The sequence below is a fragment of the Otolemur garnettii genome, unplaced genomic scaffold (assembly GCF_000181295.1).
Source record: "Otolemur garnettii isolate 467f Iridium unplaced genomic scaffold, OtoGar3 scaffold00011, whole genome shotgun sequence".
In the NCBI taxonomy this organism is placed as follows: Eukaryota; Metazoa; Chordata; class Mammalia; order Primates; family Galagidae; genus Otolemur; species Otolemur garnettii.
The window spans coordinates 23,542,795-23,568,503 of NW_003852406.1; the positions used below are offsets into that span (position 1 = coordinate 23,542,795).

Consider the following 25,709-nt stretch of genomic DNA (forward strand, 5'->3'; position numbering starts at 1 on the left):
TAATAGTTATTGTGAGGACTGAATGACTATTATAGATCTATAATGTATATTTTGTATAATGTATTTCTACGTATTTAATATAGATTTCTATATTTTATATATGTACTTAAATATATAAGTCACATGATGTGGTGTCTGGCATTACGTAGTAAGTGCTCAATAAAAGCTAGTGATTTTCACTATCACCATCACACCCAGCTTCTGTCTTCCTTGCCTGAACTATAATGCTTTATCTGTAAACTCACTCTCACTTCTGGGCTCAGGGAGCCTTGCACTTCTCTGGCCAGCCCCTCGGCCCCACAGGAAGCAGTACCGTGTCGCCGACTGACAGTTCTCCTGGCTTCATGGGTGTCCCTGATTGGGGTCACACACAGAGCTGTGCCCATCTGCCAGGGCACCTTGTTGCCTCCTGCTGCACCTTCCCAGGCCAGCTTTGCTGGACATGAATATGGCTGCTAGGCATGGCTGGCTCCTGACTCCTGTCGGTGGCTTTGCTGACTGCCATGGCTCTGATGCCATATTAAGCCCTTTTGCCTCAGGAGGAAACTGGCTTTACTCATGGTTAAAGAACTTGTTGGTGACCAGGGGACGGGTTATCCAGAGTGACTCATTACAAGGTGGCTTGGTAGATGATATGGATGCAAGTAAGAGTGCCAGGCATTAGTGGGTTAAAACACACTGTAAGATTACAGCCTACAAGCACATGCAGAGCTGCCTAGGGGCCACTGTATTGGAACTATCTCAATACTGATGTATTGCCTTTTTTTTTTTTTTAAAGAGACAGGTCTTAGTCACCCTGGAGTGCCGTGGCACAATCTTAGTTCACTGCAGCCTCAAACTCCTGGGCTCAAGTGATCCTCCCATCTCAACTGCACGAGTAGCTGGGACTACAGGTTTGAGTCACTGTGCCTGGCCAGTTGTCATTTTTGTTACATGAATATTATGCATTTACTGCAGAAAATTGGATAATACCAATAGACAAAGATTAATTAATTGTGAATAGGAAACATCTATAATCCCACATTCCAGAGATAACACTGTAAACATCTCTCTCTCTCTCTCCCCCCCTCTCTCTCTCCATACACATTGTACACTTCTGTAACTTACTGGATTGTGTGGATTGCTTTTTGTGTCATGAAATATACATTGGTGTTGTCAAGTACAGAGCAATTCTAGATGATTCCGAAGGTTATTTATACATTTGTGGTCATGCCTGTTAGCAATATTTTGCTCCTGTAGAGAAAGAGGTTAAATAGATGGAGTCTTCGTGGTCTTTACCTTCCAATTTTGGTGACAGCTGCCAGGTTAATTGCTGGTGGCTTCCGGCTAGAGCCTTGTTGAGGAGATGCTTGGCCTTCTGTAAGTGTAGTTCTCTGAGGAATGAGACATTTCTGGTGTGAAAAGCTGCAGCCCAGCTCCTGATCTCCAGTTTCTGATCTCTGTCAGGGGGGCGGTCAGTGCGCTGGCCCTGCCTCTGCTTCTCGGTGGGGCCTTTGATAAGGGAAGACACTTCTCCAGGCCTCAGTTTTCTCATCTGTAATCCAAAGGGGTTGGTCTGATTCTCTTCTGCTCTGGAATTCTGGGATTCCATGTCACATAACTTGAGCTGAGATTGCACCTTGGGTGTGGCTCTCATTGCTGCTGCACAGCCTAGTGCCAGGATCTCCCAAGGGTGCACTTCAAGCATATACTGCTGGGCTCTCCTCCCTATCCTGCCACTGGGGCACAGCTCCAGAATCTGTATTTTTAACAAACCTCTTAGTCATTCTTTCTTGGTTTTGGGACTGCTATAGAGATGGTGTCGTCTCCCTGTGACCCATCTATTCACATACTTCTCGAACTCTGCCTCAGTCCCAAGGGTAGTGAAAAGCATCTTAACCCAAAGCTCTTCATGGACACAGCTGGTGTTTCTGGAAGGCCCCACAGGGCTGGCTTCAGGGCCACTGGCAGGTTGGTTTCCAGAGTCCTTGGAGACAGGCTGCCCCAGCCTGTTAGCCTTCACTGATTGTCAGAGCTCAGCCCGCCCTGCCCATCCACCACCCTCTTGTTCCTGGCAGTTTTCATCATGTTCTGCCTCACATGGCTTCTGGCTCCATATGGTTTGGCTCAGGCCACAGCGGGGTTGTGACCACCCTGGGAGTTTGTACCAGCAGCCTGGACTGACAGACCATCCCTCAGCAAGCAGATGTTTTCACTCCCACCTGGGTTCAGTCCTCTCTCTGTTCCCTTGTCTTCCCAGAGACCTGTGCTTCTAGTAGGTTTCTTTACAGATCCATGAAGACTTTGAACTATTGCATTAGCAGTTGATTCCAGAGACTTTTTAATGACTCAGTGCTTTTTAATGTTTAAGGGGCCAGGTTCCTTCCCTTTCTGATTATTAAAACAAAATCATATACACACCACATTTAAGCAGCTAGGATTAAAAAAGCTGGATCATACTTGATCTACAATATGAATTAGAGATTCTGATTTTTTTTTTTTTTTGAGGCAGAGTCTCAGTCTGTTGCCTAGGCTAGAGTACCATGATCTCAGCCTCGCTCACAGCAACCTAAAACTCCTGGATTCAAGCAATCCTCCTGCCTCAGCCTCCCAAATAGCTGTGACTACAGGTTCCTATCACATCACCTGGCTAGTTTTTCTAATTTTTTGTAGAGAGGAGGTCTCACCCTTGCTCAGGCTGATTTTGAACTCCTGAGCTCAAGCAATCCACCCACCTCGGCCTCCCAGAGTGCTGGGATTACAGGTGTGCGCCACAGCGCCCAGCTGAGATTCTAATCTTATTATTTTACTTTTCCACATTTACTTACTTTATGTCACACTATGTTCATATTTATCATTTGATATAAATAAGAAAGAAATAAGGTAGGGGGAATATACATTTTCTTTGAGTATTGTAGCGTATTGGAGTTACCTGGATGAACTTGACTAAAAGATGGATTCCTGGACCTCATCTCATATTTACTGAATAATAATCCCTGGGGGAGGGACTAGAAGTTTGTATTTCCAGAAAGATCTCTGAGTGATTCTTTTTTAAGCTAAAGGTGGGAAACCCCTGCTTTAGGTGGTGCACAGAATTTAGAGAATATGGAGTTGGTAACGAGAGACAGCCTATGGGTACCATATTGCTTGGATTTGAATCTAACCCTGGATTTGAATCTAGGCTGTGGCCCTCACTGGTTGTGGGACTTCTCCATACCTTACATTGCTCTCTGTGAAAAATCTGCAAAACTATTTTTTTTTACCTCATTGGTGTTGCAAGGAATAAATGAAGGAATAAATACATGCAGTGTGTTTAAAGTAGTGTGTGGCACATGGTAAGGGCTCTGAACACGTTTGCTGTGGTCATCATTCCATGTAAGAGCAATGGTGTGAACTAAGTCAAGCAGATGGAAACGGACGGCCACTGTTTGTTAGGAACAGAAAGTTTATGGCGTGGTTTTCAAATTGTGGTATGCAAAAAAATCAACCTTGACAGCTTGTTAAAAATTTAGTGTCCCTACAAAGATGCTGAGTTAGTAAACTTGGAGTGAAGCTTGGGGGTCTATATTTAACATTTTTAACACAGATTATGAGCAAATTTTCAGAAACCCTAGTTTAGGTAGAAGAGGACAGAGTTAGCATTGGAAGGGCATCCTGGGATTTGACTGGGGCTATGGAGAGAGTGGACACTGATTGCATATTTAATATCTGCTTCATTAGGTGTGTCCAGAAAGCAGTAGAAGCATCCGGGAGGTTCAGTGCGCATCATACAACAACAAGCCATTCATGGGCCGGTTTTATGAGTGGGAACCATTTGCAGAAGGTAAGAATAGACTCGACCCTGTCCATAGAAATTATTGGAAATTTTTTTTTGTCTGTTCTTCAACGCCGTTGCCTTCTGGTTGATGCTAGAGGTATTGGTATGATCCTGGTTGGGGTGTTAGTGTGGAGTAGCATAGCTCAGGTGACACCTGCTGTCTTCCGCATGGAGTTGGGTGGATAAGGTATTGATGGAAAGAAATGACAGCCATCTGAGGATAGCACAGTGAGGGGGTCAGAATAGGGTTCGAGAAGTCAGTTGGAGCAGTGAATGGGGATGGGGTTTCCCGTTTTCACTGTTTGTTCTACAAGGGCTGATGTGAAGGCTTAAGAAAGCACATAGGATTGACAGTTGTGTGGTTTGTACCGTGGAGATCCCAGTGTGCTGTTTCCAAAAAGATAGAAATAGGCAGGCATTGCTCTGGGTCCCTGTCATTTCCAAATGGCAGAAGATCTGAAGTTGGCAAAGCATGTCAACTTTTCTTTGTTGAAACATGGTCATGTGCCTTTAGACTAAGAAGTTACATTCTGAGACATTTCTTCTCATCACAGAGAAAGTCGGCTCCCAAGTGGTATTGGGTCAAGCAAAACTTGTGGAGGTTCTGTGCTGACAGCCAAGGTGGCTGAAGGGGGAGCCCAGCTGCCTCTGTGTCCCACAGAAGAGCTCTGCCAGCCAGCCCTTCTCACCCTCAGTACAGCATGGTGGCTGGGAGAGCTGGGGTTGGCCAAAAACCAGAGTGCGAGACTGCTGCTATGGCTCAGGTCTGGAGAAACTGATGGGTAGAGAGTTGTGGTGATTTGATTGCAGAATCAATGCCTAGGAAAGCCAAACTGTGCATGGTAGTACCTAAAAGTTCTTGGGGCTGGGGAAAGGGAATTGCTGTCTAGGATTGGATCAACTCTGAGATTGGATGCAAAATTGCTTTTGTCTGTGCCTTGTTCTCAGAGGAGAGTTTGGAGCTTTTATTAGAGTCTCTCAGTGGCCCCGTGGCTTCAGAATTGTTAAGAACTAACTTGACTAAAAGGTTAGGATGATCAGGTCCAAACGGGAAAGATGTGCAGGTGAAACGTAACACCAGCTGAATGTAAATACAAGGGGTGGGTAAGAGGTTGGAGGGTGAGCAAAGGAAGAAAGTCTGGAGTGAGGTCCCAATTCTGTGGATAGATCTGGGTTCTGAGCTTTTTCATTCTTGAAAGCATTATGCTGAATTCAAGGTGGTACCACCGTTTGAATCCTGGAATAGAAAAAGGACATTGGTGGAAAACCTTGTGAAATGTGTATAAAGTGTGTAGGTTAGGCTGAGAGCAGTGGTTCATGCCTGTAACCCAGCACTTTGGGAGGCTGAGGAGAGAGAATTGCTTGACATCCGGAGTTCAAGACCAGCCTGGGAAACATAGCAGAACCCTGTCTCTACAAAAGATAATAAAATTAGCTAGGCATGGTGGTATGCATCTGAGTCCCAACTACTTGGGAGGCTGAATCTGGAGGATTGCTTGAGCCCAGGAATTTGAGGCTACAGAGAGCTATCAGGCTACTGCACTCCAGTCTGGGCAACAGAATGAGATATTAACTCAAGAAGAGAAAAAATTGTATAGAGTCATTAAAAGTATTGTCCCAGTGTTAATGTCTTAGTTTTTATAAATGTACCCAAGTTTTATAAGACATTAACATCAGGGGAAGTTGCGTGAAAGTTAACAGAAACTCTCTGTACTATCTTTGCAACTCTTCTATAAATCTGAAATGATTAAAACAAATATTTTCTGAAAAAAGCATTGTACTCTCGGGATGGTCTTACATGCATTCTGGTGAAGACAAATTCTAAGACTTGCTTAACATGGGTGAGTAAGAGCGCATTGTGAAAATAGAGTCCTCTCCTGGAACCTCAGAATGTGACCTTATTTGGAAGCAGGGTTATAATTAGTCATATTCAGTTCATACTGGAGTAGGGTGGGCTCTTAATCCAGCATGATTGATGTTCTTATAGGAAGAGGAGAAAGGATGTACAGAGAAGCCAGATGATGATAGGGCAGAGATTGGAGTGACGCATCTACAAGCCAAGGAACACCAAGGTTGGTGGCAACCCCCAAGGTTGAGGGAGAGACAAGGCAGTATCCTCTCCTGGAGCCTTCAAAATGGACATGGCCCTGCCAGTGCCTTGATTTTGGACTTTTAGCTTCTAGAACTCTGAGAGTACATTTCTGTTGTTTTAAGCCACCCTGTTTGTGATGTTTTGTCAGGGCAGCTTTAGGAAGTTCAAGAGGAAGGAACTTGGTTCTGGATTGACTAAGTTCTACTTACTGGAGCAGGTCAGGAGGTGAGGCTGGTCTCTGAACAACAGGAGATCTTTAGAGAAGTGTTTGCTTCCAAAGAGAGTAGCTGCCTCACGGATGTAGGTCTGGACAAGGCCGTGCTTCTCAGCCCTGCTTGCTCATTAGAATCACTGAGGGCCCCACCCCTAGAGATTATGATTTAACTGGTCAGGGTTGCTGGATTTTGTAAAGATCCTAAGCGACTCTTAGGGGCAGCCAGAGTTGAGAGCCGCTAATCCAAGAGGAAGGCAGGATTTCCGGAGAGGCGATAACTCTAGCCTGAGTTGAGGGACAGAATCATGGGTGTTTCATAAACCATGAAATACATTTGTATGTCAGAAGAATAATACTTGTCAGTGGACCTTTAGAGAAGTGACCTTGTCTTTTGTCTGAGCCGCACCCTTGCTTTATTGCTAGCTGTGATGATAACTGTGTTGTTGTGAGTAATGGGAGGAAAGATGAATTCTTCCAGCAGTACAGATGTATGTGGCTTTGACCTTGGAATCACAATTGGAGAGACTCTCTCTTAGCATACTTAATTATTGCCCCTGGAGCAGGAGCTGGTCGTCACCCAGCTGCGGTTGTCCAAGACCTCCAGGTCTGGTAGACTTGGTCTAATACTGATAGCCCTGTGTGGGCTGCAAAGAAAACGCCACTAACGTTTTCACATAATACACATGTTCCCTGTGGATGGCTGCTGTTTTCTGGTTAACATATGATTCTACTTCTTCTGTTCTTTTTTTTTGTCTCATCCTCTACCTGGGAAAACTTATTTTTTGAACATCTCAGTTAACTTTAAATTTTTTGGAAAATGTCAAACAGAGGTAAAAATGGAGAGAACCGTATAATATTGCAGCATAATAATAAGCTCCCATCATTTAATTTCAAGTGATCAGCCCATGGCCAGTCTTTTTCATAGTTATCCCATCCTTTTTTTCCCCCACACCGATTATGGGAAACTACTTGAATTCATATTATATAACATTATTCATGGGTGGATATATTAACTGGAACTCTAGTTCCCAAACTAAGTACATTTAAAGAAGAGAAGGATTTTGTTGGTCATGTTACTAGGAAATCAAAGAGGTGGACTGGAATTCAGAGGTGTCGATGACATTAGGATCCTGCCTTTCTTGTCTTTCTTCCTGTCTTGCTCCGTCTCTGGGGGATGAGCAGATGTATGTGGCTTTGACCTTGCGATCATAATTGGAGGGCCACTCTCTCACATGGTATTGTCAGTTGAATTGCACTCCTCCAAAAGGCAGGTTGAATGCCTAACCCCTAGTATCTGTGAATATGACTCTTTTTGGAGCAAGGGTCTTCACAGATGTGATTCTGATGTAAATTAAGAAGAGGTCACACTGGAGGAGGGTAGGCCCTAATCCGTTCTGGCTGGTGTCTTTACAATAGAGGAGAGATACAGAGGCACATATGGAGAATACCACGTGGAGACAGCCATGTGAAGACAGAGATGGGAGTGATGACGCTTTGTTTAATGAAAGGGCACAAAATATTGTTGGTAACTACCAGAAACCAGCAAGAGGTGTGGAAAGCTTTTTCCCTTAGACACTTTGGAGGGATTGTGGCCTACGGACATCTTGATTTGAGATTTTAGCCTCTAGAACTGTAAGAGAATAAATTCCTGTTGTTTCTGCCAACCGGTTTGTGTGATATGTTATAGCAGTCCTAGGAACTAGTGGCTGATTTAATCTAGTGACTGATTTAATCTCAGAAAAACTACACGGTGGTCTTGTTTGCATCATATTCCTATCCCTGTACCTAAGTTTGGGGCATGGGGTACTTGGGCTAGCCTAGTTATGTGACCAACTCTGGGGTGAGGGGCCCACATCGCACAAAGTGGAGATAGGGAAGTAGGGATTGGGTCCCACCGAAGAACAGATTTTTCTACGAAATCAGTGTATGCTACTTGAAGATAAGCCACTGAAAGATTTCTTGAGCTAATTAGCATCCACGTGTTTTACAGAGTAAAGGGAAATACGAAATACAGATTAATCAACAATGTTCTTCAGTGTGTTATCAGAAAATTTAGTAGACTTTTAAACATATTCACTGACACTGATTTTCTCACATGCCTAGAAGGAGGGAAGGAGCCCACAGTCGCTGAAGTCACATTTCCTTTGGCTTTGTTTAAGTAATTCTTTTTGCTGCTAAGATTGTTTTCTTGATTTTATCCTTCTTCCTCTTACATGGCTCCCAGGCTAACTGGTGGGAGGAAGACACCCCTGATGTTTCATCCTTTAGGGCTGGATTTTGCATCGGGCTCTTGGTTTTGTTTGGCCATGTACTGCTATTTGCATGTGCCTATGTGGGGAAACAGCTGCACTGATTCAGTACAGTGCCACATAGAATAGTAAAAGCAGAGTGTACTCGCTGATAAACACATTAATTTCACCAGATGGTTCTTCTTAGGCTGTTAATTGCATTTCCTGGATATGGTGGCATATCCTAAGAATAATGCCTCTAGGAATTTTTCTCATAGCTCAATGGAAGACCCAGAAATAGCATTTCACTGGTCCTACTGTGCCCAGGACAGTGATGGTATGAGCCTGTCGTCCCAATGCCCTTTCATTCTCAAAACCATCAGTAGAAGCCTCTTGGCTTAGATACTGACACTGGGGAAAACTCTACCTGTTTCTGGCCAGCATAGGCAGTAGAGTTTCACTGGGTCACTGTAGACTCTACAGGTGCACGTGTCAGTCTTAGTCCCTAACCTGGGAGCAACTTTGTGTTTGGATAGCTTAAGTGTACCGTGTATCCCTGAGAGCTGAACTAAGTAGAGTGGAAATCAAATATCCGAGGTGAGGCTGAGTCAGAAATTGGAGGTTGACAACTGATGACATGAACAGGGCAGTTGTGTATATTAGGAGTGGCTAGCTTCTGCTGCAGTGACACATAACCAAATCCCAACGACTTAACACAAGTCTGTCTCTCACTCGTGCTACACGTGTAACGGAGTGTGTGTTCTGCTCATTAGGGAGCCCAGGCTGGTAGAAGCTGCGTCCCAACTCCTGCTTTCAGTGAGGCAGGGAAAGGGAGCAGGTGACTCATACTCAAGTTCTTAAAGCTTCAGCCAGAAGTGATCCCATGGATGGTGCTCACATCTTGACCAAAGCAAGTCACCTGTCCCACTTAACTTCAAAGACGGCAGGAAAGTACCATCCCACTGTGTGCTCAAAGGAGGAGAAATGAAATATCTGTGACCAGACCTAGTGAGTAGCAGGGACAGGAAGTGCCAGTGAAACTCCCTGAATGCCTTCCTTGTAAGCCCGTGTGACTTTTATTATGGTGTTTGAAAGAACAGTAGATTTTGCTCTGGGATATATTAAAGGTGCCCCGTAGGCCCTATAGAGTTTTGCTGGGTCACTGTAGGCTATACAGTGCATGTATGCACAGGGCTCTGTGCCACTTTAACCAAGTTCTTCCCCTTACCTCTGAGGGACCAGAGGTGAATGTCAGTGGCCAGGAGCCCGGCCATACCTATGATTCTTCCACCTGTCCAGCAGGTTGCCCTCACACAGACGCCATGGGGCAGGGTCAGTCAGATAGAAACACAGACAGTATTATCACCTGAGGGAGGGAAGCTTAGGACTTCATGCTGGAGGGGCCTGGAATTAGGATGTTCTCATTCTCCAGCCAACCTCCTGCACGCACAGTCTGTAATCAAAATGAACCTTCAGAATGGACAGGGCAGAACTTAGAGTGATGGGAGAAGTTTGCATTTCACAGGTGGGATATCTGGAATACGCCCCACAAGGTCCATTCTCAGAGCTCTCTCATACATGCCTGGGAATAATGGCAAGACTAGGCCATGATTGCTTTGGGGACAAGCGTGTTATTGAAGACCTCATTGGGAAAACAAAATGATGAGTTTTTTTTGTTTTGTACATGTTGAGTCTGAAAGAATGGTGGCAAGGGGAACAAGATTCTGAAATTTATATTTATTGAGCACTTGCTCTATACAGGGCCCTGTTCTAAGTGCTTACTTCTGTCATCCTCACAATGACGCTATGAACTGGGTACTATTATAACCCTCATTTTACTGAAAAAGCAAAGGCACAGAATAATTAAATAACTTGACCCAAGTCACCCAGTTCATAGAGCCAGATTCACACTCAGTGCGATGATAGGAATTGCCACTCTTCCACATATATGGAAGCCAGGGGAAAGATTTCAAGAAGGAGAGGTGGTCAGCACTGCTGAACGCTGCCAGAGGTCAAGGAGGATGATTGAGAAAGTAAAATTAGAGCAGGATGTTGGGAGCCCTGGCAGAAGGAAGCGAAAGAAGGTAGCCAGTGAGGATAGGCATCTCTTTAAAAAAAAATTGCCTTGTGTAAGGCATACTGAAAACGTTTTCTAGTTTAAGGACAAAGAGAAAGGTTTGCTTAGAATGGTAGAGAAATGAGGATGTCTGTGGATGGAGAAAACGAGGCCTGTGAAGAGGGTGTATAGATCTGATAGAATGCTGTCTGTAGCCCTGTTCTGTCCTCCAAGAAAAGGAAATGTAAAACGTGCACGCAGGAAAAAGGTATTTTTTTTCCTCTTGGAAAATGTGTATTATTGCTTCTCTGCAAGCTTCTATAGAAAGCTTCTTCACCATGTAATAAAAATTAATTTGTTCAGGAGCAATGAAAATAGTCATATAGCCAAATGACTTGTTTGAGAATGTTCACAGCATATTTTTTCCTCTTAGCTCAAAACTGGAAACAACCCACGAAGCCATCAACAAAAGACTGAATAAACAAATTGCGGTGTATTTATACAATGGCATATCACTCCGCAATGAAAAAGGAACATATTATTGACATGTGTAAAACCCTGAATGAGTCTCGAAAACATTATGCTGAGCAAAATAAGCAAAATCCTGTCTAATTCCATTTCTGTGATGTTCTAGAACAGGGAGACACAGGCTATGGTGATAGAAATCAGAAGTCAGAACGATGTTCGTCTAGGCAGGTAGGAGGGAGTATTCACTAGAAGGGGCCATGATAGAACCTTCTGGAGTGATGATAATGTTCTATATCATGATTGGTGTGGTTATTACGTGGGTGTATACAGTTACCAAAATCCACGGAACTTAGGATCTGTGCACTTTATTGTATATACGTTACCAATGGTTCTCAACCTTCCTAATGCTGCAGCCCTTTAATACAGTTCCTATGGGTTGCCACCCACAGGTTGAGAACCGCTGGTTTGCACTCTGATAAATCCATTATTCCATTTTCACTTCTCTCTCTCTCAGTGTCTCTATCTCTCCAATTCCTGAAGGTGAAATTTAGAGTCAACATAAGTGTCACCACTGTAGAACTATTGTAAAGCTCACTAAATTTTCTCTCTCTCTTTCTCTCTTATTTTAAATATTCATTTCTACTGCCTGTGGAGTAACAAGAGAATTTTAGGGAGAACTGACTTACAGTTTTCCTTTTAGTTTCTTCTGCTAGAAGAAAAAGCTGCAAATCATACATCAGAGAAGGGGCTCATCATCAAAGTATGTAAGGAACTCAGCCACTCAATAAAAACAACAACAAAAACCCTAATAAAATCCTTGGGCGAAGGACTCGAACAGATATTTCTCAAAAGAAGACATACAGAAGGCCAACAGATATATTATAAAATATTTAACATCTCTCATCATCAGCAAAATGGAAATTAAAACCACAGTAAGGGCTTGGTGCCTGTGGCTCAAGTGGCCAAGGCGCCAGCCACGTACACCCAAGGTGGCAGGTTCGAATCCAGCCCGGGCCCCCAAAACAACGATGACGGCTGCAACCAAAAAATAGCCGGGCGTTGTGGCGGGCGCCTGTGGTCCCAGCTACTTGGGAGGCAGAGGCAGAAGACTTGCTCGAGCCCAGGAGTTGGAGGTTGCTGTGAGCTGAGATGCCATGGCACTCTACCCAGGGGGATAGCTTGAGGCTCCTGTCTCAAAAAAAAAACCACAGTAAGATATAATCTTGCACCTGTTAGAATGGCTTTTGTCAAAAAGATGAAAGAAAATAACTGTGCCCAGGATGTAGAGAAAGGGAACCTCTGTATACTCTTGATGAGAATATAAGTTAATAGAGCCATTTTGGAAAACAGTTTGGAGGTTTCTCAAAAAACCAGAAGTGGCCAGGCACAGTGACTCACACCTGCAATCTTGGCACTTTGGGAGGCTTAGGTGGGAGAATTGCTTGAGGCAAGGAGTTTGAAACCAGCCTGAGCAACATAGTGAGACCACATTTCTCAAAAAAAATAGAAAAATTATCTGGATGTGGTGGCATGCACCTGTAGTTCCAGCTACTCAGGAGGTTTAGACAGAAGGGTCACATGAGCCCAGTAGTTTGAGGTTGTAATGAACTATGATGATGCCACTGCACTCTAGTTTTGGCAATAGAGTGAGACTTTATCTCAAAAAACAAAACAAAAACAAAATCCTGAAAAATGAATTATCATATCGTCTGGCAATCCCACTTCTGGGCGTATATCCAAAGGAACTGAAATCAGTATGTCGAGGAGATGCCTGCAGTCCATGTTCATGCCAGCATTATTCACAATAGCCAAAACAGGGAAACCACTTAAGTGCCTGTAAAGAGATGAATGGATTAAAAACGTGTCGTATATATACAACAGAGTATGATTCAGCCTTAAGAACAGTTAGAACATTTGTGACAACATGGATGAACCTGGAGGATATCACTAAGTGAAATTAGCAGGCACAAAAAGTAAAATACTGCCTGACCCCACTCCTATGTGGAATGTAAAAATTTGGAACTCATAGAAGTAGAAAGCGGGCTGGTGGTTACCCGAGACTGAGGTGAGTGGGAAAGGTGAAATGTTGATCCAAGGGCTCAAAATTTCAGGTAGACAAGGTGCTGGTGACCTGCTGTGCAGCCAGGGGACTATAGTTAATAATAATGTGGTGTGTATTTCAAAATGGCTACAAGAGAGGATTCCAAATGTTCTCACCACAAAGAAGTAGGTTTGAGGTGATGGATACGTTAATTAGCCTGATTTGCTCGTTCCAGAAGGTGTACATGTTTTAAAATAGCTCATGATACTGCATAAGTATATATAATTATTATTTATTAATGAAAATAAAGTATTAAGAGTGCATGGTTTCATTTTAGATCCCTTTAGAAACAGGGCTTTGCTGGGTCTAGGAATTCTCTGGTAATTCTTTCTAGAGTCCGAGGAAGCAAGCCGGACATCTGTATTAGTTAGTGTTCTTTTCTTGTAAGCAACAGACAGCAGTTTTGGCGAAGTCGGCCACAAAGGGATTCTGCTGGAGGAATATCCAGTAGCTCAGAGAACCAGCAGGGAGTGGAGAATCAGGCTTGGTGAAGGACAGGACCCGGAAGGCTCTGGGAGTCAGAGTGGGCAGCAGTCTCAGCAGGGTGCTACAGGACCTGGAGGGAAAGTGCCAACAGTTTCTCCAGCTAAGAGTTGGAGTCCTGGAAACAAGACTTGGACTGGCTTGGCTTGTACCATATGCCTCCCACCCATTAGCCAGAGGACCTGGGACACCTGAGTGACAGTCTCACCAAAAACACACCCAGAGGGGTAGAAGTAATTCCAAAACAGGAAATCCACATGCTGTGCCAAAGGAAGGGTGAGTGGGTACTGGGTGGCCCCCAATGGTGGCCAGTGTCTACTCCAGAAACTCATGACAAATCAGTGCCTGCCCAGCCCATCATTAGGCTTGGAGGGCTTCTTCACACCTTTGGGAAGTTATTGGAGTTGGAATATAATATGCGAGTATCATTCTTTTGTTGTTGTTGTTGTGTTTGCATTTCTAAAGATTGTATATCAAGGCCTCCTTATCTGTGTATGACATGTGACTAGGGGATCCCCTTTGCTCACACACGTATGCTTGCATAATTCAGGTTGTCCAGTGTACATTTACATGGGGATGTGGGCCGCCGTATCACATGTAAGGGGAGTGACCTCAGGGAGAAGCAAAGGATTCTGTGTCCTCCCTCTGATTTCTGTAGTCCTTGGTTCTGGTTTCTGTAGGAGAATCTCTGTGAAATGCCTCTGGAACGTGTCTGCCTGTGGCACCCACACTGTGTTTCTCTCTTTAGCTGAAGAGGAGGGAGATTGTAGGATGCGGCAAATGGTTATCACCTACCTTGGTGAGTCCTTTCACTGGGCAGTGTAAAATATGAAACAGGAGAGATTGAGGGAGAAAATGGCTCCTGCTCTGGGATGCTCTGAAAAGTGTCAACAGTTTCTTTCCTGGAGCTTGTACCGTACAGTGTCATTCTGAGTAATTAGTGAAAAAAGCCTCGGGGTCTATTTCATCATCTGATGAGCAGATTAGTCTAACTATGAATAATTTAAAGGATTTGAAACCAAGCATAAAACTTAAACCCATTGCTAAATACTAAATAATGAGACATAATGCAATTGTTTTTCTTTTCCAAGAACTTAGCTTTCTACAAAGACTGCTTGGCTCAGTCTTATGGTGGCTGGTCAGGATGGATGGCTCAGGATCTCCTAGTCTATGATATTCCTGTTCTATAGAAGCAGGAACTGAGACTCCCAAGGGTGGGACGGTCTGCTCCAGATCACAGGATAAAACAGAAGAGGCAGAGTCAATAAGAAGTTACATAAGCACAGCTTGTCGTGCTCCGAGCAGTGATGGCCTTAGGGGCTGCAGAAGAATTTCTCCCTCCATGCCACCAAGCCATGACTGATTCATTTCCTTTAAAAACAAACAAATATGTTTTTACATCAAGGCTACTCAAACTTCTCCAGGAAATCGTAGGACTCTGTCTTAATCTCTTGTAGCATAGTTCTCTCACCCTTTGAGCAGAGGTCACCCTGTTGTAAATTGGTAGGGCCGTGTCCTGAAGGAGTGTTCGGGACGTTTTGTTGTACCATACTGAACGTGGAGAGATTAATATCATGCTAACATCAAGAGGTTTCAAGACTTAGAGGATTTAGAGCTAGAACGTGGTCAGTGAGTATGTAATTTTTATTTTACTTCTAAATTCAGCCCATCCTTTACCTATATATTATAGACATTCTCCCCTGGTGACATTGCCCCTTCTCCCAAAACTGTTAAACAGTAACCCTACCTGCCAGTTTCCATTTCTTAGAAATTTCAATGAGAACATTCCATGGATCAGTGGGTCTTGTTTACAAAGGATTAAAGGAAAAATCTCTTGTATATCTGCAGCTGGAGGTGGGAAGAATAGAATGTGTATCCTTCTTTTCTTTTGCTGGGGTAAACTCTGCTTCAACACATTCTTATAATGCCACTATGACTTACCCTGAAATGGTTATGTATTACCTGGCCACCCTCTGAGCCATGTTGAACTAAACATCTAAGTTGTTGCTTCAGATATTTGAAAGCAGCCATCTTGTCACCCTGCATCTTCTTCTCACCAGTCTGCCAGTATTTTTGGAGACAGAGTCTCACTCTATTACCCTGGGTAGAGTGCTGTGGCATCATCATAGCTCACAGCAACCTCAAACCCTTGGGCTCAAGCATTCCTTTTGCCTCAGCCTCCCGAGTTGCTGGGACTACAGGTACCCCCCATAATTCTGGCTAATATTTCTATTTTAAAAAAAATTTTTTTCTTCTTCTGGCAGAAGGGGAAGGTCCAAACTAGTTCCAAAATCCTGAGCTCAAGCAGTCACCTGCCTTGGCCACCCTGAGTGCTAGGATTATAGGCATGAGCCACTGCACTGGGCCCCTGCTGAATATTTTTATTAAATATTTCCTTCAGCTGATTTCTATGCTTTGGGTTATGTTGTTTGTTTATCACACTGGCTGTTTTCTTTAGGGTATTGTACATGAGTCATAACAAGCAGGGCTTCTTGCCTCTGTCGGCTCTTACATGCTGGATTTAGGAGCAAGGAGTGTCCCTGGGATCTATTAGTGATGCCTTGCTCTGGCATGGGAGGGGGAAATGGAAGCACGTGTTGCTTCAGATACACGTTGCTGCCTCTCTGCTATCTCTACAGTTTTTCAGTCTTTAAAATGATAGTTACATTGACCAGGCCAATTAACCCTGCTAGTGGCTTGAAAATTTGGGATAGGTTTCTATTCTTTATTAAACAGGGATGCATTGAAGGTTCACAGCATTGCATTAGAGCCTACTACAAATACACTGTATATAGCTTCTAATTTTTAAAATACAGTAAGGGGGGTGATGCAAATAAATAGGATAAACACATGTTATTGTACATTGTCTAAATATGTTCACATTTAAAATGTAAATAAAAATCAAATGATACGTAGCTGATTGGAATTTTCCAAGAGATGGCTTGAGGATGGCTAATATAGTCAAGGGCAGGCCTGGTCTCCCAGAGTCCTTTAAAGTAAGGATTCTTTAATGGGGCCAGTGTGGCTGGAGGCGGAGCAACTAAATCAAGGGTAGTTTTTAAACTAGACCATTTCTGTATTAAATAGTTTGCATTCTGTTTTTGGATCGCATTTCCTATTTGCATCCATGGGTGTGTAGTTGTTTTTTAATTGGTTTCATATTAGTATTGAGTACATTGGATGCTTGCATTTCCATTTTTGTGACACTTTACTAAGATCAATATGTTTCAACTTAGGAGGCAACACCATTCAGACATTTGAAAGCAGCCATCTTGTCACCCTGCATCTTCTTTTCACCAGCCTGCTGAGTTTTTTTTTTTTTTTCTGAGACAGAGGGTCTCACTCTGTCACCCTGGGAGGAGTGCTGTGGCATCATCATAGCTCACAGCAACCTCAAACTCTTGGGCTCAAGCAATCCTCTTGCCTCAGTCTCCTAAGTAGCTGGGACTATAGGTGTGGTTAGTTTTTCTGTTTTGTTTTTTTTTTTAATTTTACTTTTTAGTAGAAAGGGGTCTCACTTTTGCTCAGACTGATTTCGAACGCCTGAGCTCAAGCAATCACCTGCCTTGGCCATCCATAATCCAGGTTAATACGAAAGATGTAAAGTCTCCATTTTTTATGGCTGAGTAATATTCCATGGTGTACATATACCGCAGTTTATTAATCCATTCCTACTCTGAGGTATCACCTAACGCCAGTGAGAAGAGCCCACATCACAAAATCTGCAGATACTGGTGTGGATGTGGAGAGAAGGGAAATCTTTTACACTGTTGGAGGGACTACAAACTAATACAACCTCTATGGGAAGAAGTATGCAGCATCCTCAAAGACCTTTTATTTGATTCTGCAATACCATTACTAGGTATCAACCCCAAAGAAAAAAAATCATTTTATCACAAGGACATTTGTACTAGAATGTTTATTGCAGCTCAATTCACAATCGCTAAGACGTGGAAACAACCATTTCTGTTTAATGCGGGAGATTCTTCTGGCTTTTTGCTTCACTCTTTCCTTCCTTCTCTGCCACTGTCACTGCTCCTCTGGGATCACTTTTGCCCCCTGATGGTTTCCATTAATCTTTGGTCAGCCCATCAGTGTAGACAAACCTTTGGCCCTTTCTGTGCTGGGACTAATGTGACACATACATGGTCTTCTGTAGGCAAAGGGAGAAACGATTATCACCACTCCATAGTATCAGATTCCTCCTGGGAGGTGATACCCTTGGGTGGGTGGAGCTTATATTTTTATCTGTATTTTTTCTTTTGAGTTGCCAGACACACACACACACACACACACACACACACACACACACACACACCTGCCATCACTGCGCCCTGTGAGGAAGCTCCTGTGAAACTTTGTTGACAGACTGTTTAGTTATATTTAAGAAGTTGAGAAGTAAAACAGGGTTACGGGTTCTAGTTTTAAGCTAAAGACAGCTAAGAAGCAGAGAGAGATTTTTAAAATGTAAATGATTCAGACCTCACTGTTAGCTCTGGATGTGGTCAAGAGAGTTTGGCTTGAGTTTGCTACTTAGTAATTATTGATAATAAGAAAAGTTTAGGAAGACAAAGCTCTACCTTGTGCTCAGTTGATCCTTTTCTTTGGTATCTTGCTGCAGATGGTATTTCTTTGTCATTGCAAGGAGGACAGAGAGTAGACTCTGAGAGGGACACAGAGTTTCCATTGGGAGAGGCTGAAATGCGGCAGGTGAGGGGCGAACAGCTGATTGCAGAGGGAAGAAAGGCCAGGCAGCCAAGCCTTGTCACGAGTTCAGTGAGGACAGAAGTCAGCAACAGAATAGGGACAAGAAACTGGCAGGCAACTGCAGATTTCACGTTATTGGATTAACTTATTTTTGCTTTAAAATTTTACCGAGTGAGCCCTAATTTATCAGGCTGAGTGGAGTTTTGTCCAGGGGATTGATTTGAAATTTGGATTCATCCTAGGAAATAGCTTTCATCTAAACTTATGCTGCAGGAAATTATGTTGATTTGAAATCGAGCAGCCCATTAAAAATAGCACAGATTTAAACAGGACAGTGGAGCTTTTCAGTGTGGGGAAAACTTTTAGTGAACTATTAGGAGATGTTTCTGCAGTGATCATGAGGCCTGCCTGTCGTTAGAGAAGGAAGAGGATGGATGGGAGGGCTCTTACATTCCAGTCAATTCATGTAACCTCTTAAAGCTAAAAATTAGAAAGGGGAAGTGTATCAGATGTGTGCGGCTCAGATTCCATTTGTACTTAAGGTTACGTAACAGCTCATCATGTAATAGCTCTGGCCCTCGTCCAGCGAACATGTAGATATTGGCGGCTTTGCGTGCTTAGTAGACCCCCATCCATCAGTTGTGACGCCTTGTCCTACACCCAGTTGCATGTTTGTTTAAGCAGGATTTGGAGGTTGTATAAAGAGCATTAGCAACCTGCTCTCCCACCCTTGGTGATAAATGGCACCTTTTACAAATCCCTTGGCACATTCTTAGGATGTGAAGGAGTAAAACTTGCTCACTGACATTTATGGAAGTTATCAGACTCCTGTATGTGTTCAAGTGGCATCTCCGAGTAGGGAGTGTGGAGGGCCCACGGATCTGCACCCAGCCTGGCTCCGAGGGCCTCCAGGGCCTGTCGCCTTTCTGAGTCAGCCAGTGTGGTGAGTGTCCTCCCTCATGGAACCTGGCAAGGGCTGCACGGGGGCTGCCAAGCGAAACTGTGACTCAGGACTGGACAAGCGAATTCAAGTTCACACAGAATGGAAAGGTGCACTTTTTCCCCTTTAAAAAAATAAAATAAAAAAAGAATTGCTACAGCATGTTGGCATTGATTCATGCCACCACCTTTTGCTCTTCTGCGTAAGATGTGGCCTTAAGGTAACAGGAAGAGCAACAGGCAAAGAACACAACCCCAGGACACAAGTTCTGGCCTCCCTAGACCTCAGTTTTTTTTAACTAGAAAATTAAGAAATTACTTGAAATGACTTTGTCCTGTCATGTGGTTCCCCTGAGGTGATATGCATATAGCATGGGAATAAATGCTGTAAGCTCTGCTGCTGGGGGCTGATTGCATCCTGCAATGCCTGGCATCCTCGGGGCGGGGCTTCCAAGGGTGAGTGGGGTTGGGCATCAGTGGGTGTAGGGGAGGGGCATTCCAGGCAGAGTGCACAGGCAGGGGTGCTTGGGCGGCAAATATAGAAGTTAGGAAACATCAGCAGGTGTCCTTTGGCTGGAGGAAACGGTTTTTACGGTTAGCAGCATAGGATGAGGTTGGCCCGGAAGTTTGGGGCTGGATTACAGAGAGCCTCAGATAGGAGGCTAAGGAAATTGGACTGCATTTTATAGGCAGTGAAGAGCGATTGGGGTTTTTAAGCAGGAGAGTAACATGATCAGAGCTGAGTTTCAGGAAAATTAATCTGGCAGTGAAATGCGCAATACCTCTTTGGAACAAAAGGGGTATAAATAAATAAATAATTTGCAAGTTTGGCGGTGGTGTTTCCAAATATGTTCTGAAATACATAAGCTATATATTTTGAAATGATAATCTCTTCCCCCACCCCCCACAGCAGCCAAATTCCTTTTCCATTCTTTCTCTCTTTACTTCATTCTCTTTTCTTTCTTCTCCGTATTCCCTCCCTCCCTTTTTCCTGCATTTCTTTCTGTTTCTTTCATTGTTTTTCTTTGTTTCTTCTGTTTTTTCTTTTCTTTTTTGCTCGCTCACCCCCTCTTTACCTCTCTCCTGTTTGTCTTTCATGGTTAGTGGTGTTTTTTGGGGGGGGGGTGGTTCCAAACACAGCCAGAGGGTGAGCGTTCCAGGCCAGTGTTCTGTGAAGTCTGATGGCTGGGGCTTTGTCAGCTGTTACAGGGCTCCCTGACCGAAGGCAGTGAAATCATCCAAGTTTGATTTTTACCAGCCCTCCTCATACCAAGTACAGATATTTTGAATGAATAAGCAAATCCTTGTAATTCATGTGGCCACTGTTTCTGTAGTTGAACTTTCTGGACTCATCTCCAAATGGCTCAGTCAACTTCTGTAACTCTTAGGTTACAAGAACGATGGAATTTCTGTGTATTCTATGACTATTCCCTCATGTTCCTGCCCAGGTAAACTTAGTAAATGTGCCCAGACCCTCATGGATTTAACTTCTGGGTTTGCAACTCTTTGTATATTCTTTGTGAGTCTGGGGCACAGAGTTTGGCCGAGATAGGAATTTGAAAAGTGTGCTTTGTGAGATACATAGATGGAAAAGGGGGTTGTCTTTGTTTTTTAATTTTATTTATTTTTATTTTTTTGTAGTTTTTGGCCAGGGCTGGGTTTGAACCCACCACCTCCAGCATACAGGGATGTCGCCTTACTCCTTTGAGCCACAGGAGCCACCTGGCTTTGTCTTTGTTGTTCTATACATTTATGCATTTGCAACAATGCTTGTTAGTTGACTGAAAAATGATTTCTTGTCTGTGAAAAACGGCAATCAAGTGAGACATGAGCATTCAGTGAAATTTAAAGGTGTGGTTAACTTTTGTATAGTGTAAACCTATGAACAGGAAACTCGTATGGCTCTCCATGGAAATGTGATTCAAGAGAAAGCTGGGAGCCTCTATAAACATTCTTATATTTGTGAATCTGGGAATTTGAGAAGGTTCTGTCCGGATGTATGCCTCAGGAATGTCAAGAGTGTGCTGTAAATCCAAATTTACAAAACAGATAAATTATTGAATGACTGTTCAGATTGCAAAGCAATTATTTTATTAAATATTTACTACACCCATACCCTAGCAAAGTCCTTTAGTAAATATAGTTGGTATTTGATTTACAGAAGTTCAGTATATGCAGCTGTTTCTGGATTCATGTTTTATGTAAAGTCGAATCTCCTTTCCATAGCATTAGGAAAATTTAAGATAGTCTTTTCTCCATTTGAGAAATTAGTTTGCATATACGAAAAGTACTTGTTCGATAACTATAGATTTGTTTGGATTTTTCTGCCACGAAGAATTTTGTATTATGGAAAGCTACTTTTCTTTTCTTTTTTTTTTTTTGGCCAGGGCTGGGTTTGAACTCACCACCTTTGGCATATGGGGCCAGCACCCCACTCTTTGAGCCACAAGTGCTGCCGGATGGCTAATGTTCAAAGCGGTTTGATAAGAAAGGTTTCCACTTTTTCTGCTCAGTCATCACTGTATTTCTGTCCTTTGCCTTAGGCCTGGGCAAGAATAGTCATTAAAATCCTAACTCTGATGTGTAGTGGCTCTGGGACCATATGCCTCAGACTCCCTGTCAGTAAAATGAGGATAATAGTAGTTATCTCCCTCAAGGGTTTTGGAGGAGATTAAATGAAAATAATTCCTACAGCTAGCACTTAGAATGTGGCTCGATAAATGTCAGCTATTCTATTATTATTGTTACTACTGTTTCTCTGGTCCCAAAGATAAGGTCAGTGAACTTAAGCTGGAAGGTATTTTCTTTCCAAAGGAATGTTTTGAATTCAACTTTTCACGTTTCGATTGTGTTCTATAGATAGACTGTCACACGTTTCCCAAACCGAGGGAATGTTTGAGTCTCACTTAAACTACTGGTGTCCAGCACTATCGGGAGACCCTGCCTTATCTGGTGTTTGGATTAAATGTGTTTTTTAAAGGTTCACTGATTTATAACCATCTATACTATAGCCTGGTATATTTGTAAGAAAGAAGAAAAAGGGAACGGGGTGAAGTAAAAGGGGGAAGAACAAAAGAAGAGAAGGAGGCGTGTTACCTTTGCGTGAACCTTGGGTCAGTCCTGGTGCTGACACAGACCTGTTTGTAGAAAGCTGCTGGTGCCTGGGTTCTGACACACCATCTCTAAGCTCTGCTCTTGGACTTTGAAGGTACACAGGCGTGAAGTTCTCTAGCCCCTAGAGCAGTTTCACTTACATTATTTCTTCGACCTCCCTAGCAATCCCGTGAGGTAGGCAGGTCAGGTATTTTTAACTCTGTTGTAAACAGTCACTTGGTCAACCTCCTATGGCCAGTGAGATTAAGAACTTGAACTCACACTCACTATGTCCAGCAGTCCTATTACCCAAATATGGTTTCCTACCACTCGTCGTTTCTTATATATTACTGTTATCTTCTTGACTGGTCTGTAAAATTCTTAATGTCAGGGGAGATGGCTTTTATTTCTGAATCTCTTAGTACCACTTAACTCCATACCCACCTCGTTGAAGATTTATTGTCTAATAATAGTAATGCTTATTGGATGTTTACTCAGTGGCAGGTGTTATGTTGAGATTCTTTACAGGAAGTATCTCCCCTGACCCTCAGAACGCTTTTATAAAGTGACATTATCAGTTTCAGCTTCAATTTAGGTCCAGAGAGGCACAGCAACTTGCTAAGATCAGATCAAATAGCTAGTAAGCAGCTCTAAGTCATCACAAAGATTGGTGATCTTGGGAGGTTTTTTGTGTGTGTGTGTGTGTGCGCACGCGCGTGTGTGCTCTATTTATGGAAATGTAGACTTCTAGGTAGCTTAAAAGGTGGAGACAGCATTGACAGTGGGTTCCATTGCAGGGTTGGGAGTGGGGGCACCATCTGCTCTGTTGAGAGCACAGTGCCCAGGGGTGGCAAATGGAGAATCTGGATGAAAAAGACCTTGCCCTGTGTCCTGTTTAGATCCTTTATCTTAGAAAAGAGCAGCCCATGGATCTCTTGCCAGGATTTCACAGGTAAGTTGCATTGACTTATGTCAGTACCGTAACATTCTACTTAAACTAGAGGTACAGTGCTACTGATGCCTTTTCTCTTAAGTGCTCTGAACTTCAAACGCAGATGAGCAAGAACCCTGGAAATGTGGCCCCAAGTAATACAAAAGAAAGGCAAGAAATGTCTATACATTTTTCTAAATGCACGTAGGGTTTTCACTGCACACAGCAGTACCTCTATCCTTGTTTGTCTTAAGAGAAAAGTGCTTTTATATTACCGCTGAGAAAAAAAGTGAGATACTGTTGTTTGGAAATGATTAGAATTCGTCTGCTAATATAATAGAATAATATCAAATAATCTTGAAACCTTTATAATAATAGGTTTTAGGTCCCTGCAGCTGCTCTCTTGGGTGTTGTATTTTGGGGAGATAAACACGTACAGATAAGTGGTGGAGTATTGTGTGGGGGGAGATGCCCAGAATGCTGCCAAAGAAATGGCTCATACTACATTTTCAAGCATAGGAATTCCATACAGGAATTTCAACAAATATTTCTTCCTGCTCACAGGCCAAGTTATTTTTAAAATATGGTGGACTGGAAGAGTTTCTGATTTTAGAGACAATAACAAATAAAAAACAAAACTATTGCTCTTTATTTTGACCACTAATGCTACCATGTAAATAATTACCATGTCATCACGTGTAAACAGACTGTCTCAAAGACTCACCTGGATCTGAGCTCGTCATATAACTCACAAACCTTTTCATTCCGTATAACTCTCAAACTTCTCCTTCCATATAACTCTCAAGCTTTTTCATTTCATACAACTCTCAAACATTTTCATTCTGAGCATCAAATCTGCCTTGCAGTGGTAAGTTTCAGCTATGAAAAAAAAATATCTAAATAAGCTAACTTGTAGATAAAAAAATAATTCATCATAGCCAGGTCTTTACTCTTTATTTTTGAGAACATTTATTCCTCTATTAATAAAAAAACAATAATTGAACATTAAGTTTAAGAAAACCAGTTCCCATCTCCCTCATAACTAGCGTTCAAGTAGGAAACAAAGTGAGTTTGGGGGGGCACTTTTTATTGCAGTGTTTCTAAAAAGCAGAGTAATATTCAATCACGGTCTGCATTGATCTCTAATGAGTGTGTTAGAAGCTGTGTCTGTTGTGGGTGCTGTCACCTGCTTCCACCCAGGCGGCCATTCTCAGTGTTAGCCATTAGCTCTTATATTTTCAGAGATATAAGCACCATTTTTAACTAGAAATGGAATGGAATAATCGTGCCTTATTAAAAATTACTTCCTCAGATATTTTATAGCAATGCATTATGTCTATTAACATGCCTCTGCAACTAGTTACTATAAATGGAACATGCAGAGAGCATTGCAAGACCTCTCAGTGCTCTCATCATTAGTGGGAAACCTCTGACTGGCTGGGAAGTCCCTTAACTTGAACTTGAACTTGTCGAGTAGTCTAAATGTGTTGTTTGGTGGTCTGATTGATTTTTAGTGCAGCTGTTGCTTTTTGATCCAAACCAGAATAATGCATGTCTACACAGCAGGGCTTCACCAAGTGTTCTCTTTATTGAACTTCACTTCCCAAGGTTGTTCGTGAAACTGAAGAAAGCTTTAAGCAACTTTGTTCTTCACCAGTTGTGTTTTCTGATAAGTTGTTCTAAACTACAACTTTTCTCTATGATTAAAACAAATATTCTAATGATTTTTCTTAAAAAGTTTGCATGGTTGGGCGGCATCTGTGGCTCAAAGGAGTAGGGTGCCAGCCCCCTAGGCCAGAGGTGGTAGGTTCAAACCCAGTCATGGCCAAAAACCTCAAAAAAAAAAAAAAGTTTGCATGGTTTCCTTATTAATATCATTGCAAGAATTTTTTTTCATGTGTCTAAGACTCAGATTTTCACTCTGTCATCCTGGGTAGAGTGCCATGGCATCCTATCTCACAGTGACCTCAAACTCTGGGGGTCAAGAGATCAAGAGTTTGCCTCAGCCTCCCAAGTAACTAGAACTATATGCGCCTGCCACAATGCCCAGCTAGTTTTTCTATTTTTAGTAGAGATGGCGTCTCACTCTTGCTCAGGGTGGTCTAGAACTTCTGAGCTCAAGGGATCCACTGGCTTCAGCTTTGCAGAATTCTAGTATTACAAGGTACTAGGCCATCACACCTGGCTCCCACCAAAACTTTTTTAAAAGATTAGACCCATTTGTATCTTCACAAGGGTGAAATCTTTATTTGATATGTACCTTCTGTGGATCTTAGATTGGCTGTGACCAGTTTACTATGAGTTGGGCTTGGGGTCATGCTATTATTATTGTTATTGTTATCTGTTGTCACTATACTGGTGAGGGAATTTCACAGCAACTTTTGCTGATTTTGGATGACTTTGAATTTTGCCTATTATCTTTCACAGTTTTGGTCATTTATATTTCAAATTTCCAGTCTATAACTATCAACGTTCCTACAGGAAGGCATATTCCTCCTTCAGAAGCACAATGTTTGAATTAAAGTCATGGTCACCAATAAATTAATACTAAAAATTATGACTGCCTGGAAAATATATCATAGGAAATGAAAGAGAAGTATA

At 42.7% G+C, this 25,709-nt stretch overlaps 1 protein-coding gene across 1 annotated transcript in view; it reads left to right on the forward strand.

Annotated features, from left to right (window-relative positions):
• Positions 1-25,709, forward strand: part of THSD4 (thrombospondin type 1 domain containing 4) — a 590,530-nt gene that overhangs the window by 109,252 nt on the left and 455,569 nt on the right. The window contains exon 5 of the mRNA XM_012801851.2: positions 3,700-3,802. Coding sequence (XP_012657305.1) covers positions 3,700-3,802 — 103 coding nt within the window. The remainder of the gene's footprint in view (positions 1-3,699; positions 3,803-25,709) is intronic.